The sequence below is a fragment of the Pygoscelis adeliae genome, unplaced genomic scaffold, assembly GCF_000699105.1.
Source record: "Pygoscelis adeliae isolate BGI_AS28 unplaced genomic scaffold, ASM69910v1 Scaffold46, whole genome shotgun sequence".
NCBI classification, from domain to species: domain Eukaryota; kingdom Metazoa; phylum Chordata; class Aves; order Sphenisciformes; family Spheniscidae; genus Pygoscelis; species Pygoscelis adeliae.
In genome coordinates, this window is record NW_008824931.1 from 136205 (window position 1) to 155699 (window position 19495).

General features: G+C 37.1%; 1 protein-coding gene across 1 annotated transcript in view; it reads left to right on the forward strand.

Annotated features, from left to right (window-relative positions):
- Positions 1-6725: 6725 nt before the first annotated feature.
- PPP3R1 (protein phosphatase 3, regulatory subunit B, alpha) overlaps positions 6726-19495 on the forward strand; it is an 18690-nt gene continuing 5920 nt past the window's right edge. The window contains exons 1-3 of the mRNA XM_009325010.1: positions 6726-6751; positions 8951-8990; positions 17216-17392. Of these exons, the coding sequence (XP_009323285.1) occupies positions 8978-8990; positions 17216-17392 (190 nt within the window). The 5' untranslated portion in view covers positions 6726-6751; positions 8951-8977. The remainder of the gene's footprint in view (positions 6752-8950; positions 8991-17215; positions 17393-19495) is intronic.

Here is a 19495-nt window from a genome sequence, read left to right on the forward strand (position 1 = left end):
CCAGCAATCCCCTTTGCCTTGGTTCATTATCTCTGATGTCTGCAATTTAAATGCCATGTTCAAGAATTAGGTATTAATCTTTTTTTGAGTTCCTTCAGTACTGAAGGTCACAGTGTTTTCTTTGGAGGCAGGATTAACAAATTTAGGCTACTTTGGGGATAATACATTTAAAACTTTAAATCTTCTCCTTCCAAAGGTAAGTTAAAACAAGCTGTGTTTTGGGGTTTTTTTCCAGCAGTCCCCTTTTTTATGACTACAAAATGCTTGTAGTCTTCCTCAGTGTTTGCTGTTGATTAGCATTCAGGTGAGATACTGAGTTAGAATATTAACAGCAGCTGTAAGACCTGTCCCTTGTACCTTTGTAGTTTCACCTTTGAGTTAAGATCGTACATAAAAATTGAGCACTGATACAAGTTCAGTGGTTTATCAGAATTCTAGTAAACCTTCCGAGAAGTGTAACTGAAAGCGTTACCATAGCTTCAAGGGACAATGATTACGCTCATCGGCAGGTATGGGGGAGAGCACAGTTTATTCTGTAGTCCCAGAATGGAGACTGTAACCAAAGCAGAAGGTGGAATGGAAGAGTATGTTGGCAGGCTTATGTCATTGGTCTTAAACAGCTAGGTGGAATTGTAACAGAAGTGCTGAGGAGTTGTGGATGTATCATGCTAGGTAGTTGTATCCTCTTGAAAATTGTGGCTGCCAGAAAATGAAAAATGCCTCCACCTCTTCAAAGGAAACTATAAATTGATTGGACAGCAACATGTTAACTAAATATAACTGTAAGATTTTTTTTTTATCCCGAATTAAACTCCTCCATTTTCTCTAGGTCTTTTAGATTTTTTTTTTTAAGAGAAAAGATTATTAGACCTTCTAAAGCATTTGACGCTTCAATTATTACATTTTCTGGGCCGTTAAAAACATGCTTCTCAGTTTTTTTAACTCTTGTGGAATTGACATTTGGATAATATTTGTGTATGAATAAAAAGTAGAGGAGAACATGGTAGCAATCCCTTAGCAAATTTAGAGTTGAAAAATGTGCAAGAATTAGATGATAGCAGTTTTCAGTTTCTCTCTGTTTATTGGACACATTTGGTTTAGTGTCTTCAACATGAGAAGTTTCAAGTATTGGGTAGTAGCTGAGTGAGAAAAGTTGAAAATCATTAGAGAAATTCCTAAATAAAATAAACTCTTGTACTAGAATATATAGCCTTCCTGCAACTTCTTTTCCTCATGCTTTATGGGTTTTCCCAGTGACCAACAGTCATAGTCGGGAAAGCAAATGTGTCCCCAAAACACTTGGAATAACTTAAAAGCAAGTTCAAGTGTGGGTTCTTTTTTTTTTTTAATATTTAGGGGTGCATCCTAAAACTTGGTGGATGTTGAATCCATTCCTTATCTCTCTACACCTAGGGAACTCTTACTTTTAACAGCTCATCGGAAGTACTAACTAAATACCAGGACCTAAGGTCAATACATAAATTTCATAGTTTGCTTCTGTAGATGTATCCTGTGTTCAAAGGTCCAGGAGAAAATACTGTAATGCGTTGCTGTAATAGGCACCTTATTTCTGGTTGACTGAAGAATTAAAGGAACAAATGGTGGATACTCTTCCATAACAATACTGTTTATTCTTTTGCTAACATAACATTGCAAGATTTATTTGGTAAAGACAGTGTTCTTCATGACCTGTGTCATTCTGTGAATTCAATATATGATGGCAATTCTAGCTGTTGGGGTATTGTTAATAATAAAAATTACTGATTTTAATGGGAAGTTTTACTTGAAGAAGAGCAGGAGAGCATGACTCTAAGTACGAACTGAATGCCTGTCACACTTGTGGTCTGTGCTACTTACCTGGTACCACTACTGCTGCTTCTATGTTTTTCTTCCTTGCCTTTTCTTTCCTTACTTTTTTTCTGTAATCCCTTGCTTTTCTGGATACCCTGTAAGAACTCCTTGATTGTTTGTAACCTGTTTAATTCCTTCTGTTGCGCATGTGGACAACTGAATGTTCACGCTAAAGGGTAATGAAGTGCCCAGATTTGACAGTCTAAATACCAGAAGGGAAATGAGATGGTTTCCAACTTTCAGGTGCTGTGTTGGACTTTTGGACAGACAAGATGATGGCTATGAAATATGTGGCAGGACCCTTTCACAGCTTTGGTTACAAAAATTAGCAGGGCATAAGCAGAGCTGAGGTTGTGAAAATTGTGTAATTGTGAAGATTCAATAAATTGTCATCTTAGTTGGATTCAGCTTGGAAGTCTTGCATCTTAAACTGCTGTCATACTATCTTAGCTTCAGGATTAGAGGGGCAAGAAATTAGGCTGCCCCTCAGAAGAGTGAATGGATTTTTTGATGGCCTGGAAAAATAATGTAAGATTGGGAAGGGTAGTACAGCATACCACTAGAAGATACTTAACTTTGGAACTTACTGAATGCGAGGCGGGTGTCAGGCATTTTAATGTATTTCCTTAATTCCTTCTGTGGGTCATGATCTTAGAAACTAGGTTGAGAATTTGGGGTCAACAGTGAAACTGTCACTGCTCTTAAGTTGCTTGACCTTCTACTTGCCTTCTAATGCCCTCTGATTTCTTGGCTTCACTTAATTCTTCTGCATCACGATATCTGACTCAACATTACTATGATCATAACCTCAGAGGCAGATTTATTGTCTTGGTATTTGAGTAGAAGTCTTGTGCTAGAGAGCTCCTAATTCCGAGGAACTAGTATTTGGGGGAGTTGCGCTCTCTGTGCCTGGAACACTTTTATGCAAAGCAGGTACTTAGTTGCTTTGCATAAAACAATGTAAAAGTCACCAAGTTGTTCTAAATATTAATTTCTAAATTCTGGCAGTCTGCACTATTATCAGCTCTTAAATTAAGTCCAGTCTTGTTTTTGGATAACTGTGTTGTGATATCCCAATTTTAAGTAGATTTCTTCTAGTGGCTGCAATGAAAAGCCTAAAAGGTGACTTAATTACTCTGAGTCAAACACAAATGCCAAATTCCCTAGCAATCTTATCTAAGACATCTCCTTTACAAGTTTCCTTTTGTAGTGTACAAATAGATATTCCTGTTAAATATACTGGAAGATAATCAGTAACATGTTTTTCTTGATTCAGAGGCTCCTCTTGGGCTAAGACACAACTTCTCTGTATTGAGTAGTTTGTTTGATGAGGGTGTTTTGTTTTTTCTAATCAGATTTAACCAAAAAAGGCAAAGTATATTCACACTGTTTCTGAGTGGGGTAGATGAAGGTGTGTTTATTGCTGCTTTTTTCCAGTCAAATCTTATTCCTGTTTGTCTTGTTTTAAGCCATATTTGTTGTGGTGTCTACAGAAACTTTGGGCATGTCTTTCATCTGTGCTCTGGTAAGTTACATATGAAATGTACAAATTACAATAGGTGAGATGTTGCATATTTTTCTGAACATTAGTTAATTCAGCAATTCAAGTATTAAAGTGGCTTAAAGCCTCTGGGCTCTGTCTGAAATTCATTTTAACAAACATTTAAATCACTGTGGATGCGTCTGTGTGGCATGTTCTATTCATGCAAAAGTTTTTGCAGCCTTGATAACAAATACCATCCTTCTAGTTTGCCAACTTGCCTGGTGGTCGTTGATGAAGAATACAGTGCCAACTTCTGACAGCCAAAGCTCTAGTAGCTTGTTAAACAAGGGCCATTAAAAACAAAACAAAAACCAAAACCAAAAAACCAAACTTCTCTTCACCAAGCTGGCAGTTCTTCGTTGTTAAAGCTTTGTGAAAATGGCAGTGCATGGAAAATGAGCTCAAAGGAGGACGAGGAGGAGGAATAATTCTCTGCAACAGGTAACTTTCATTAATCGTTAATTTTGGTACTATGGAGAAGAATGAGGAAAAGATAGAGAAGCATTTTGTGTGTTTGGGGGAGAGGAAGAAGGGTCTTTTGAGTAGGCTCTTATTAAATGCTGACTGCCAGCCTCTGCCATCTTTCTTCTTAACGCTCCCATTCTTTCCTAGTTGTGGTAGTGGATGATGGAAGACAGCTTTTTGTGTAACTTGAGAATTGAAGTTGATTATCTTGGCAATCCCTAGTTCTGACCCCCAGCTGACATGGCTTAGTTAACTGTTTCACTTGCACACTGTAGTTTCTTTCTTGTGGTAACAAAGATAATTAGTAATGTAGAAGGTGCAGGAGCAAATGCAGGAAGCGCAACTTACAGCATGTTGACAACCCCCCGTGAGGTGCCCACGCAGCAAAAACACCAATGCAGAAACATTGGTAACGTTCTGTTTCTGTGGGAAGCTTTGGTGCATAGGTGTAACAGCCATTTGCAGCGTCAAGGCAGTTCGCACATTTAAGGCCATTTACAAGGATGAGCTTATTACGCTTCTTTGCATGTTGCTGCAGAAATCATAGTAAATCTCGGACAACTACTCCTGTACAGGTACTAAACAGATCTTAGGAGACCACTCCTGCCACTTGTTGAGTTAATTCATTGTCTGGCTATGGAAACAAATCAAAAGCTTTGAAACAATCTAACTTTTAAACTGTTCCAGGAGGTCATTTGCATTTGTAGCCCCTCACACCACCTTTTGCGAACTAAATTTGAGATGAGTCCGAAGCTGACATTGTGGCTTGCTGGGATTTAAACACATTTTCTGCTTTTATAAAAGCAGAAAACTAATTGAAGGCTGACACTATAATTTAAGTCTCTGAACTATTTACAAAAAGATGTACGTCATGCAGAAAAGTAACATACAGTTAAACAGATCTAGGAAGTGTATTCTACTAATGTATGCTGAAGACCTGTTTTGCGGTCTGATATCTTACTGTGTACAAGCTGTTTTGTATTGACTTCAGCTAAGACTTTAGCTTCTGTTGCTAATTTTGCTAATTGCAAATTTCCTTTTTTATTTTCTATCCACAGCTCTTCATGTCTTTCACCGAGAACTTGTCAAGATAATTGCCCTTAACTATCCTACCTGGGAGGAGCATGTGCAAAACTGATCTTAAGAAGACAGAGCGATTAGTATTTGAAGTAACTGCCAAAGAAAGAGAAATCAAGGAGCATATTTTTATGGATAATCTACAGAAGAAATAAGACTAAAGTCCATTAATAGGTTATCCTTAATCAGTAAAAAGGCACAGCTGCTGAAAGGAGAAAAGGAAAATAATTAGTAGAGAATAAAACTACAAAGAGCATTTTTATTCTTAAAGGAGTAAACTACATGTCATGAACTTTTTCAATACTTTAGTGACATGTTTTGACTTATCTCTAGTGAACTGATATTTCTGCAGTATTCAGAATTTGGTCAGCCTTCTGTTAGTAGACTCTGGACTGTTCCCTGATCTCTAATTATTTCTGTCTATAAGCTGTGATTTTGTTGTTGTTTAACCAGCAATTAACTTGTAGGGATCTAACAGCATTCAAAAAAAATTTCAAGACTATTCTAAAAGGATAAGGCTGTTCAAAATATCCGTAGTATTCCAGCCGCTTGTTCTAATTGTGTAACTCGAGAGAGAAGAGTTGAACTCCAGCAGTACGGTGGTAATACCCAGATGCAGCTGAGGGAAGCATGTTTTATACTAGGCGTAGGTGCCAAGTAAATCTGTTGTGGAGTGTTGATGCTGTACAAGCTGCGTTTCTTCAACAAACCATGTGTCACTTGTTTCTAAATGTGCTAATACGGTGTATATGAGAGGATACTCTCACTTTGTGTGAGGAATGCTAAATATATATCTGGCAGGAAACACTAATATTATAATGAGTTTTTTAAGTTGGCAATCTTAAGAGACTTGTATCAGAACCTTGTTACTCTGCATGTGGATTTGTATAAATGAACTTCTCTGCACCAGAGGTGAAATGGCAGATGCTGTTTGGAGATTTTACAGTGACTTTTGTCTTTACAAACGAGTATCTTTTTTTTTTTTTTTAAACCTTATAAAATTAAATTAAATATGTCAATGCAGTGTTCTTTTGCTAAGGTTTATAATTATGATGTAAAATTTTCTGTTAGTACATCCAATCACAAAGTTATATTTTCCAGCATTCTTTGGAATGCTGCCTAGTCCCGGTGTTAAACTTCGGTAATTCTTTGCATTAAAAGTGTACAGATGACAATGCGTACCTGATTTTTTTTCCTTTTCTTAAAGGGTTCATTTGGTAGTTTCTGAAGTCTCATAGCTGTGCTTCCCTCCCTGCTTTTTTTAGTAATACGTTGCTGTGGATGTAGCTAGACCTTCCATCTCACTGACTACCTACCTATTCTTAAACGGCAAGAAAATATTCAACCTATTTAGCACTTGTGTTTCAGGGCTTATACTGTATCTCATACAGCGTGTACACATACTGATTGTATTTGGGGACAAGTGAGTGACCTTTTTGTACTGCTGTTCAGAATATGATGAAAAATGCCTGCCCCCAAGACCAAATCATTAATCTTCATTTCTGAGGATCAAGTCTTTGGTATAGAGGAACACCTTTGTGTTTGTCCAGGTCACAGCTGTGCAAACAGGAATCTTGGCATGAGTAGCTTGAACATTTATTTGTACGGAAAAAAAAAAAAGGATTAAAATCTTAGTAGTCTTTTGGATTCTCCTGTGAAGATGAACACCCAGCACATCAATAGCAGGTGACTACTTTTTTAAATACCTTATTTAAATACTATGTAGCAAATATTGAATAATCATGTAATTTTTACATTGTCACTTACTAGATTTTTCTAATTTTTTGTAGATATTCAAGTTCCAGTCCTGGATAGGTAAGTATTCTTAACACTTCTTTCTAGCAGTAACTGTTTCACAGAAAAACTAAGCTGAAGTTTATTCACTTTTTTCTCTGCTCTCCAAGTATTTTTTTTTTAGGCTACTTCATGTAGATAACCTGATTATGACTTAGCATGTGCATCTAGATGCATAGTAAGACTCCTTATAAATATGATGCTTAGTTCATGAACTGAAAAAAGTTATTCCTTTTTTTAATTTTTCCTGCTTAATTTTCAGAAGCATTTTATGCTTCTTTAGGCAGATTGATTTCAGTAGCCTGTATTAGAAATTAGCTTTTCTCCCAACACCTGAATAAGGTTGTAAGTGCCCAGAACAGTCTTCTAATGTAGCTACAATTGTATATTTGTGTGTTCATGTGCATAAGTGCACTGGTTTTAATTCAACTTTCTCCTTTAATTTGCAGCCTTCCAGTCTGGTGTTTTTCTTGCCTCTTCATGACCTCGTGTCTTGAGCAGCCTAGCTGGATCCCCTGGTTCCTGTTTCTTCTTGTTTCAAAATTCTGCTTTCCCCCATTTTAAATCCCCTACCCTTTTATATTCATATGCATACACTAGGCTTTTACTACCTGTTTTGGTCTTCACTGTTTTTTCTAAGGCTTTGATTGGGTTCCATCCAAGATTCTCCACGTGGTGCTGTTCTCCTGGCTTCCCTGCCACAGTGGAATAAGTTTCTCTTGTAGAATATCTCAGTCATGCTTTTGAAGTTTTAGGGACCCGATGGTCTTCGTCTGTATTTCTATTCCGCTACTTCGTCTTGCTATAAGTAGACGTTGGGGAAGAAGTTAAGGCTGTATCTTTTGCTGCTCTACTTACAAAGCAAGTGTATTAACTTTTTTAAAGAAGCAAGAGAGATTGGGGGCGATAAGCAAAGTGTATGTGTTCTGGAGGTAAAAAAAAGGCAAACCACCCCCCCCACAACAACACATCTCCTCTAAGACATGTTTAGATTCATGAGATATTTGTTCTGCCCCTTTCTGTCCTCATTAGGAAATGCAGTCGCATGCTTCCAGGCTAAATGTAGTTCTTCCTTTTTTTTTTCTTCTGTCAAGTAATCTCTGTATTTCTGTTCAATTTTGTATAATTTTGAGGAGTCTTTCTGTGCAAGTGCTCAGCTATGAAATCCCTTATGCTCCACACCGTAAGAGAATAACTGCTGAATAGAATGTGTCTTGGACTCATCTCAAATATGTTTTGTTTTCTTGTATAAAACACTCCCTTAAAAATAATTTTCTGAAAATGTTGGGTTATGATTCTCTTCAGTTATCTGGTCACTCCTTTGCTGACTGGTTCTGAAAAAATACTAAGCATGTGTGTATTTTGATCTTCTCGGGCTCAAAACGAGGCATTTGGGAAACAATACCAACTTTTAATTTTAGTGTCTTTTGGCGTTCATGGTGCAGTAGCTGTGGATTTCAGTATGCGCAAGTTCAAAGTGACTGTACACTCAAAGTTTTATTTTTTCTTGCTATGACTGTTGTAGTGCAGCAAGGATTTAAAATCTTAGTTTAACTTTCCATTCAGCTACAAAACAGGAACATATTAACATAGTACATGACAAATATTTAAATGTAAAGCTGGTACGTCTGAATTTCTAGTCATGTAAACTACTCTTTTGCATCATTCTTCCTGTGTGAATCCTTTTTGGGGGGAGTGGGCAGGTGGCTCTGGGGAGAAAATGTGCAATTTTCTTATGCTAATTGGGTAAGGTTTGTCATGGTAATTCATAAGGACATGTCTGTTTATGTGTATAAAATAAAATGGTAAAGCAGAATATGTGAAGTCTTGAAATTAAATATTATTTTAACTTGAAAAGTAGCATTTGCACAATATCTAAGTAGTGAGTTTGATTTTTTGGAGTTTAGAATATGGGATTGAAGTTCTTATCATGTGGACTGCTGATATTTTCATGGGAATTCTCATCAGAGACGACCTCTCAATGGTTTTATATTTCTTTTGTATGTTCTGGTAACATAGACCTATCCAAATAAAACACTGTCTGTGGTGGTTTGGTTTAAAATAGAATATATAATATTACATATTATTATATAATAAAATATATTTTTAAATAACCATGTAACCTGTATTGTCCGAGATCTTTACAGTGCTGAAACTTCAAATAGTTCCTCTAAGCTAACTTGGGAATAATTGCAACTTTGTTCTTTTTTTGTGTTTCAGGGAAATGAGGCAAGCTACCCTTTGGAAATGTGCTCGCACTGTAAGTTTTTTAACTGCTACATTATATTGTTACAGAGGTTAATCTTATTTGGTGATCGATATGTGCAACTTTCATGTATGAATTTATTGAATTTACTGCTTGAAAAGTTATGCAGTTTATATACTAACCAAAAGAGTAAAATTAAAAGGTGAAAATGTTGAAATAATACAGCTTTTGCTGTTAGATTGTAAAATCAAAAATCAGTTAATCTTTAAAAAAATAAATTTTTTTTTAATTTTTTTCCATTAGAATATGAAACAAACATCATAGTTTTGATGTCTGTACGGTGAAGTGTTATAACTGGTAGTTCAACTGGTGGAGCTTTTCCATCAGCCCCAGTTCCTCAGAGATGTGGAACAGCTTATGGTGCAGTATGTGCTATGTCAGGGGTGAAGTATATTGCCTAAGCTGTCTTTGCACCCTCAGAGGAAAGAGAGGTTGAGGCTAAAAGAGCATTTTTTTTCCTGTGTATGCTTGCAGCTAGGCATTTAGGCGAGAAGCCACTTGGTGTTACTCGCTTTTGGCCACGTGAGGGTAAAATTCATTGCTCCGGCTCATGGGGTTAGTCTACCCTGTAAAAATAACAAAGTATTTCTTGCCTAAAGCTGACCAAAGAAAGGGTTGTCTTGTGAAGTGTCCCTGTGGTGTTATGCTAAACATACTTATTTTTAACTGTTTTTTTCCTTGAATGTTTTTCTTCAGCACTAAATCATGTGTAGACCTGTGTATGTATGTATGGACTGCTTGATAAAATTCCCATACTTCCGTTAATCAGATCTCGTTCTTAAACAGGATAATAAATTCTTCAAGATAGGGACTATCTTCTAGGCTGCTTTCACAGTGCTAGTTGTAACTGAACTCCAGCTCTCATAAGTGAAACAGTAATACAAAATAAATAATCATGGAGGAATCTCTTTCTAAATAATAAATTTTTCAGAGAAATGAGGCTTTTGCTAGTAATTTGCAAATCCTCTATGCTTAATATACATGTCCACGTGAATTCTAATTTGAGTCATCAGTTTGTAAACGCTTGAGAATCTTATCCACAGCACTACATTGCTGTGTTATGCTCTCAGTGTATATTTTGTTAAATATGGATATATGGGTGGAAGTTTCATATTTGATGAAGACTTCAGTAGTCGTCTTCTGGATCATATGTATCGATCTTGGGTTACTGCTCCATTGGTCAGTTTTTCCTTCGGGACAAACTGTCTTCTGAAGACTGTTGGTTTTGTTTTTTTTTTTTAACTAGGTATGTCTCTGCCAGAGTTGTAAGCAGTGTTGCCATTCTTAACTTTTGATTCTAGGACAAGCTATATTCCTTGGTAGCTACTGCCAACGTAGAGGTTTACTACTGAGCGTGTTTGCCCCCTTTTATTGCAGAGAAAGAAAAGATTTCCGCATTATATTCTGTAGTTAAACTGTGTTTTGAGGATGTCATTGTGTAAATCTGAGGTTTCGCATGATTGAAGCTTTTTCTGCTTTGATGGCCCTTCTCTCAGTAGAGAGAAAGTCAGCTGCTTCTCTGGGCAACATAACTACATAAGCTAGGGAAGATGCAGTTATCACATACGTCCCTTTCCTTGATTGTGCCTAATGACTGGAATGATTGCACTGTGCTTGAAGATTCTGCATGCCCGAATATCCTGAAGGAGGAGGGTTTGTTCGGGGCACAGATGTGTACAGCAGCACATCTGTGAATAAGGCTGCTAAGTAGGTATTCACCTTGTTCTTCAAATGTTAAATGTTCATGCTGCTTCCAAGTACTTGTCACTGACAGGACAAAAGCTTTTCAGGGCAAGACCAGACAGTGTGTTTGAAGATCATTTGATAAGGATTTTGAATGGTTAGACTTTTGGGAGACTGTCAGTTAGCAATAATGTATTTGTGCTGTCTGCATGGTGGCATTGAGTCATAACTTCTGCCTGGCACTGCAGTCGCTATTTTGGTGTCTCGTTTTGAAAGAATAATTTTGTTTTAAAGTTGGCAGTTACAGGAAGCAAATTCAGGATACTATGCAGAGGATGCACACCATTAAATAGTCAAGAATACTCTTTTTACTCTTCATTTTAAAATATTAGTTCTTTTCAGTGGGTGAAATAGTGTTGTTGGATTCCTTAAAGGAGTAGGGTTTTGTTTCTCAGCTGTGCTGGGTCTGATAAATTACTGAAAATCTAGTGCTGTCTTACATGGTGAAAATTTGATGTCAGCCCAGCTATGTCAAATTACCCATAAGAAGATTTTATCATAGCAAAAGGCTGTGAAGAAAACTATTTTATAGTACAGTAAACAATATTTTATAGTATTTCATAGTAGAAAATAGTTTATAGTATAGTATTTTGTAGTACGAACAATATTTTATACTATGTTTTGATTTTAGAATAAGGAGACTAGTATCTCTCCTCTAACTTAGGAAATTGTAATTGACACATCTGAAGTCATGCAAAGGATTAGGCCAGCTGCGTGTAAGCATATACAAGACAAGTGGTTGAATGTGTTCTCAAGGGCGTCATCTTTTTGAAATGTGATCTCCAAGACTGAAATGGCTGTCTTGCTGGCTACTCTGAAACTTTATATTCGTGAATCAGACAAGACTGTAGATAGAGGTGAGAGCTTTTGCTGAAGGTCTGTTTTATTTTGAGATTTCTGCAATCCATTCTTATGGGGGAAAAATATTTTTTAACCTGGAAACATTTAAAATAAATTTCAGAACATGTTTTATTTAAAAAAAAAAATCTTTTTTCTAATACATTAGCAATACTCTTGTTTATAATGATCTCATATTTGAAAAATATGTGGAAATTAGGCTCTCTGTGACCACACTCTGGTCTGTTTTTTGTTAGAACTTTGAGCCAGTATTTTAAGAGTATCTGAAAAGCCAACCTTTTAAATACAGGTTTAAATATTTAGGTAAACACTCAGATTTCAGAAGTGTTCAGCACCTCTGAGAGCTATACAGCTTTTCTAAGGTTTGTACACATTGCAAATGCCTGCGTGTTGTGTACTCTGCAGCAATGGATGTACATGCTTCTGAATACGTAAGCAAGTGTCCTGTTAAATATCACCGAGATCTCTAAGGCATTCTTTACTTTTGACTTTCATATTAATAGCAATCTAGCTGTGCACCTTTACGTTAACTGGAAAAAATATTAAAACACATTTTCTGAAATTACTTTTTTCAATGTAGAGCACACTGCACTCCAGAAATTTGCTTTTAATGAAACTTTTTGAGTTGCCACTTGAATGTTTTTTACAATACTATCTGAGAATCAGTTATGTGAGTAACAGCTTGAAACAAACAATTGTTTTAAAACATCACGGATCATCCTCTGCTGGATCCTGGATCCCCCCAACAGTGTTTTGGGGGAAGGGAGTGGGGTATTCAGTAATATGTATCAGATCAGAGAGTGTCCAGCTGAAAGATAAAGCTACTGTACTAAAATGGGAGTTACACAAAGCATGTGGTTTCTTGGAAGCATGGAGTTCTTGCATTTCAACCTGATTCATCACATTTTCTAGATGGATGCAAATGAATTCAGGATATGAAGCAGGTATTGTTGGCTCTAGAATTTTAATACTTGGATGGAAGAGGAACCTTTTGAAAATACAGGTAGTTCTTTAACAGAAAATCCTGGAAGTGCTTAAAAAACCCCACCTGGTTGCGTTAGTTACAAGGTGAATGAAATTCAAAATGGATTATGAAATAAACATAAATAATTCTGTGTGCTTTAAAACAGTGAATAATTTGATGTTTCTACAGGGCTACCAGCAAAGCCTTTTAAAGAAAACCTTTTAACAGCTATTATTTCTAGCCAGTTTGTAAGTTTGTAAACTCGGTTATCAGTGCCAGGCTGATGGGATACTTTTTGATTCTGCTGAAAAGCATAAGAAGCATAGAGCCTCATGTCAGCTGGTGAGCGAAGCACAAAAAAGGCTAACTTGACTTTGAGGTTGGAGGAACGCTTACTGTGGCCAGAGCTCAAGGAAGCTCAGACCGCTGTGATGAGTCACAGGCAAACTCTGCCTCAAATGATGTAAACAAAGCTTGATCCTCCTTATTTTGCTCAGTGATGTTATCACCCTGTTTACACTATTGTGGACTTGGACCTCCTTGGATTTCCTAGTGTTTTCATCTCTATCCTGGTCTCCTGAGCCCGTCTTGTAAAATTCTGTCTGCTACTGCCACCATCAGTCCTTCTGGCTCAGAAGCCTTCACTGTATCTGAACTATCCTGTGCCTTGTGTTTCCAGTATAGCTTCAGGATGTTTGTGTGGGCACTAGGTTGCCTGTAAGGAACCTTTAGAGAAGAAGGAAAAGTATTTTGTTCAGGCTCTGAAAACTTAATTGAGTACTCCGCTTTCCAGTGATAGCTATGTGAAATTTTAAGAAAGTCAGGCTGTTGCTAAATACTGAGGAAAAAGCAGTCTTGTAAAAAGGGGCACATCCATCGTAGGTAAGGACTGTGCATTCGGGGAGGAGATCTGAACAAAAAAGGAATAGGATATTATTGACATTTGATGTTACACATAAATGTATGCTGTTTTCATTTAAAAATCCAAATCAAATCAAACAAAAAAACCCAACCCCCTGAAAACCTACATGGTTTTTAGGTACGTTCAGCCCAGGCAGAGAGAATCAGCAGAAATTATGACTCTGAATTGAAGGAAGAAAAAACAGACAAAAACTATGCAAATTCAAAATAAGGCTTATACTGTAATGCATTCATCCCTTATTTTATATTCTTAATATTTTATTTTTAAAGCTATTTTATGAGGACAAAAGATGTTACTGAAATACAACTTTTTTAAAGTGTATAAGGTTTTTAAATTTCAGCTTGTTGGAAAGGATTTTAAAGGTAGGTGAGGCGCTTGCAATGTATTTAAGGAAAAAATACTGAAATTGTTCTGATATGAAAGTCTCAGTCAGTTATGAAACACTGATCTGCAGCTGTTTTTATCCATATATGTTCATTACGAACAGAGGCTTTTATGCTCATGAACTGTTAAAGGAAATTTTCCTATTCCTGTAATTACTGTGATTTTTCGTTGTTTTCTCCTCCAAGTACTCTCATCCATGGTGTGTCCATTGCCAGAAGCAAAACATTGGACAGGATTGATACTTGGTCAGCTTTTGGCAGAGACACTAATTTCTTCAGTACTGTTCTTTGACTTGTTTTTTTTCCCCCAAGGGTAGAACCTCGCGCAGTTCTCTAATGCAGGCAAACCCTTTGCTTGAATGCTTCAAGGTTAGGAACGAGAAATTTGTAATACCCGTTTCTAGTAGAAACCGCTGCTCAGCAGCTGTACCTGGACCTTGTATTGCAGGTGGACTGGAATTGACTGTATGAGCTGTGAAACTGGATGTGTGTATGTGTGGAGAAAGAGTAATTAACATTTTTAAAGTATGAAGACTCTTCTTTAATTTCATAATTTAGGCAGTTGTTACTTTGCTACATTTTTCTTGTTTTTTTTCCAGTAGGAAATAGTTCTAATAGTAACCTTCACAGAACTTATTTCAAAGTTTTCCAGCATGAGTTCTAGATGCAATTGCAAACTTCCGATTTCAAAAATAGATCGTTTGTGAGGGATTTGTCTTAACAAAATAATGGCCAGTTACTTGAAAGATGTTGCGATTTCTGAGTCCAGGTAAGGAAGGAGGAGAGTTGTGGTTGGACCAGGACATCATTTTAAACATGACTAATAAAAGTAGAGAGACTGATGTCATGGCTGGACAAGTCCTTATATACATCATTGTAATATAGGTATAAATTATGTCTATTCATACATATATTTTACATTGGAAAATGTGTTTATGTAGTGTGACAAGCCATGCTTAATGTTTTTGTGCTTTTTCAAATGCTTACACTGTGAGGATTTTTTTTATGATATTAACTCTTTCTATGAGTGTTGCAAGTCTGGAGTAGAGCTTGCAGTAAAAATGAGATTCTCAAGTTAACAGCTTGCCAAGGTGCTGGCTTTGCGTTAAACCGTAGCGGGTCCGATTAACTTTAGGGCGGCAGGGCAGAGAGTGAGAGTAGATAGTGCCTATCATTTCAAAGACTGACTGACTCCATGTACAGTTTTAAGATTCTGAGGAAAATGGAAACCAAGGAGTTTCTGCGTACAGAAGCAAGAGTTGGCAAATACCTTCAGTATATTGGTTTAGAAGATGCATTTTGTGCTGGCGGAACTTATAAGCAACTATTTGGGCTAATTGCCAGTGGAGCTGTGCTTTCCCATTCTCTTTTAATACTGTCTTCTTTTAGTCTCATGATTATGTTCTACATATAGCTTACTGTATGGCGATACGGCTCCTTTCGCGTGATCCAGAGGGGTTTCTGTGTAGCTATGCTGAGAGTAATGTGCTCTTGACGCTGCGGCGCAATGTCGTGCTGTTAAGGGCACACCTTCAATCATGTTCTAGGCTTCCGTGTAAACTGGTGGAAAAAAGGAATGCAGCTTTATTGCAGTGGAGAGCCTAATTACTTGAAATACCAAATTGCATACTGGAAACCGAGGAAACTACTTTAAGCCTCTGCAAATGCTGTTTAGCCTTATTTTTATAGCCCTAGAGGCAGAATCAGATCTGTCACTTGCTGGCACAGCAAAAGAAGATTGTTCTGGGAATATCGACCCTTTTTTGCCCTCTGCCTCTCTAGTTGTAAGCAGTTACCACGACTGACTCACTGTAGAATGTCAGAATTTACTACTCGGGCAAAGTAAGTCTTGACAGAAAATCATCTTGTGCTTCTGGACTTCAGTGTGCTCTCTCCCTTTCATTCTGAAATAGTGCAGTTGTGTGTGTACCTCTGGATTTGTGGCTGGCTGGTTTTCAGACGAGGGTATAAAGAAATTTAAGTGGAAGTTTGTTACTGCTTTGGTAGAGGATCAGGTCTCTGAATCTGCTACAATTTCCAAACATAAAGCTCTGCATGTTGGCTGACCTTATGTACTGAAAAGACTAAGTGCTGTTTGTTCTTACGCTGCACTTTTAGAAAAGCCTAAGAAGGTATTAATGTGGTGATAAAGTGGATCAGATGGTATGTATGCGCCTTGTAGAAGTTAAGAAACAATTTTTTTTACTGTTGGAGCAAACGCACTAAATGGAGCGAAGAAATGTCGAGGAGACTGTTCACGTTAGGAAAGAAATTGGTATGGGGAGTTTGAAAGCTTCAGGTTCTGTAAGATATGTTTGCTGTGGTTTGCTGTACGCTGGCCACTTTCTAGGACTTCCTAAAGGAGGACTCAGTTCCTCCTTCATACCCAGACATGGTGAGCAATTTGTGAACTAACTTTGGTCTCGTAAATCAAGCTGCTGATAGGCAATTTTCAGGTTGTTACAGGGCAAATTTTTCAAGCTTTTCAGCAGTAACAGAGTACAAGATTTCTTCTAGTCATTTTTTATGGATTCACAGATTTAGTCTATTCCTGGCAAAATCAGAGGTGTAAAGTAGGGTACTAGGTATATGCTTTAATTGAGGTTGTCTTTAAATTTGGAGAGGATAGATGAAGTGGTACTGCTGCAGAACCTGAATCTGCTTTAACTTCTGGGACAAAAAAATAGATGTATGCAGGTCATGGCTACAGGTATATGTCTATTTCCTGTTTGAGATGGAGGAAAAAAATCATCTTAGGTCTGTCTGGGTGATATTTTGAGTAGGTGAGTGAGAGCTGGTCAACAGTGGGACAGTGTTAACCTGCTTAACTTGGCATGTATCCCAGGAGATCTCGTATGTTTGGTGTGCTGAAGCAGCACTAGTTTTGCTGATACATTTACTGATATAATTGTCTTTCTAACTTACTATGTTAGTCTAGTGTAAACATAATGCTGGCTCCTTCAAAGAAAATTTGGTTTCTTCTTTAATTTCTTCATACCTGGTATTTGTAAGAGCTGTCTGACTAAGAACTGGCTAAGCATCCTTAATCCTTAAAAATGTTGTGTCAGCATGTGGTATTAAGTGAGTCACAAGGCTAACTGTATTATGGCTGGTACAGGGAGGAAAAAAGGTAAGGTTTATTTAAAATAAAATGAAAAGGTTTGTGTTTGTCCTCCGAATTTGACGTTATCTTTATAGTCTTCCATGAGAGTGTTTAATGGTTGTAATAAAGTAGGAGAAATTCTGGTAGGAAAGCAATGAAGAAATGTGCATTGTGTTTAACTGGCAAAGGGTTTACTGGAGCATTTCTGAGAATAGGTGTGGGTTGTGTGTTTTTTTTTCCTTTCAGTTGATGCTGATGAGATAAAACGACTAGGAAAGAGATTTAAGAAGCTTGATTTGGACAACTCTGGTTCTTTGAGCGTGGAAGAGTTCATGTCTTTACCTGAATTGCAACAGAACCCGTTAGTACAGCGAGTAATAGATATATTTGACACAGACGGAAATGGAGAAGTGGACTTTAAAGGTAAGACACAGTGCTTTGTGACAGGTGGTGGCATTTTATCAGAATTCCTGGAGCTTTAGAATTCAAATTTTGCTTCAGCTGAGAAAGGAGGGGTAAAGAAAACTTGTTAATCAAAATAAGGTGCTAATTCCTAGTGAAACTGAATACCAGTAAAACTAGTTTCTCTGGCATGTGAGGGCACTCCTGAATGAAATGCTTAAAAGAGCAGATTGTTTAGCAATAGCTTTCCAGGTCTTACTGATTTAGGACTACTCATTAAGTATCTCTTAAAGTACACTAACTCAGACTCTTTAATTGTGGTGCTATCTGAAGTATATTCTTAGGCTGAAGAGACTGAAAAAAATGGGGTATACTGTGTAAGTGGTGTGTCTGTGCGTAAGTTGTATTTATCCAGACGTTACGAGATCTCTCTTTTGTTGGAGTATTTTGAAAATAGTTTTCTAAACTGTGAAAGTGGTCCAAATTTTTCTGTCGATACTTCCTTTACAGGATTCTTTTTATGATCTTAGGTAGACACTTCAAGCGAAACCCAAAAGTTTTTATTTAGTATATTCCTCCAAAATTTTAGACTTATTTTAAATATTCATGATTAAAAGGGCCAGCAGGTTAAAAATCTTCATTACTAGTTGATGTTAAAACAGCCTCTGACCCTTAGAAGTGACAATGTCTGTAACTTCTGCTCCAGGTAATACTTAGTATCTCTTGTTGCTCATGACTAGAAAAGGTTAATTGGTTTTTCTTGAGTGGTTTTTTTTTTTTTAATTGGAGAAAGTTCTTAAATCTCACTTATATTTACAGGCTGATATTGTAAATAAAATGTTACATACAAAAGCTGCTAACCTTTACAAAACCCCTTAAATTTCTATAGGGGGAACTACGGTGTAACTCGAATGTTGAGTTTTTAAGACTTTTTCTTGGTATTGGTTTCCAAAGCAGTAATTGTTGTATATAATTGTTCAAAATCCCCTTGTGAAAAACAGGCAGTGATGAAAGGTGATGCTGTATTATATGTGACACTGAGCTGTGATTAATAGAATTATCAAGAGCTGTTCCTCTTGGGTGGGAATAGGAAGTTGTCAAAACCAATTTTCCGTGGTAAAATGATGACGTTGCAATAAGTGGCAATGAATTCTGTTGTTGTCATCTGGCCAAGTTTGGTTCATTTAATTTCTTTATTTCTGTCTCAGAGGGAAGCTCAAAGGAAAGATTTTAAACTGAAAGAAGGTAGATTTAGATCGGATATAAGAAATTTTTTACGCTGAGGGTGGTGGGGCACTGGAACAGGTTGCCCAGAGAAGTGGTGGATGCCCCATCCCTGGAAGTGTTCAAGGTCAGGTTGGACGGGGCTTTGAGCAACCTGGTCTAGTGGAAGGTGTCCCTGCCCACGGCAGGGGGGTTGGACTAGATGACCTTTAGAGGTCCCTTCCAACCCAAACTAGTCTATGACTCTATGAAAAGGAAAATTACTAGTGTGAGGAAACTATCATTCTTTCATTGAAAGACCCCAAATTTAGATTACTCTTTCATAAGCATAATAGTAAAACTCAAGTTATCAGTCAAGCATTTTGTTGATAAACAACATAGGAATTGTTGACTTAATTTCACAAAACTTGTTGAAGCTGTAGTAGGCCTTTCAATCTAATGCGATATTGCTGTACTTCTCTATTCTTTCTATGCCGTAGTTTAGCTTGCAGTTTTGCACTGTTGTCATTTTTACCACCCAAAGCTCTAGGAAGTCTAGTTGTGGGATCTCATCCAGACACATCACATCCCGTGGTTTTTTGGGGTTTTTCTTGGCAACTCAAGAGTTTGCTCCTGGGATAACGACTTCATTGTTAAACAGTGTAAATCTTCTTTTTACCCTGTTTCTTATATAAAAATACTTTTTCAGGTTTTTTTTTCTAGAGCAGTTTTCAGTTTCATGTAATTCTTGCATTAAGTTGAGAAACCAAACTTGAGAGGAACTCTACAATGAGAATCCCCACCGGAGTAGATTTAGTAGAGATCTCAGTGGAGTTTTTATATCAGATTCTGGTGAAAGTCTAGTTCAGAATTACTTAAATACTGGTGTGAATGAGTCTGTTCAGTGAGCGCAGTATTGGA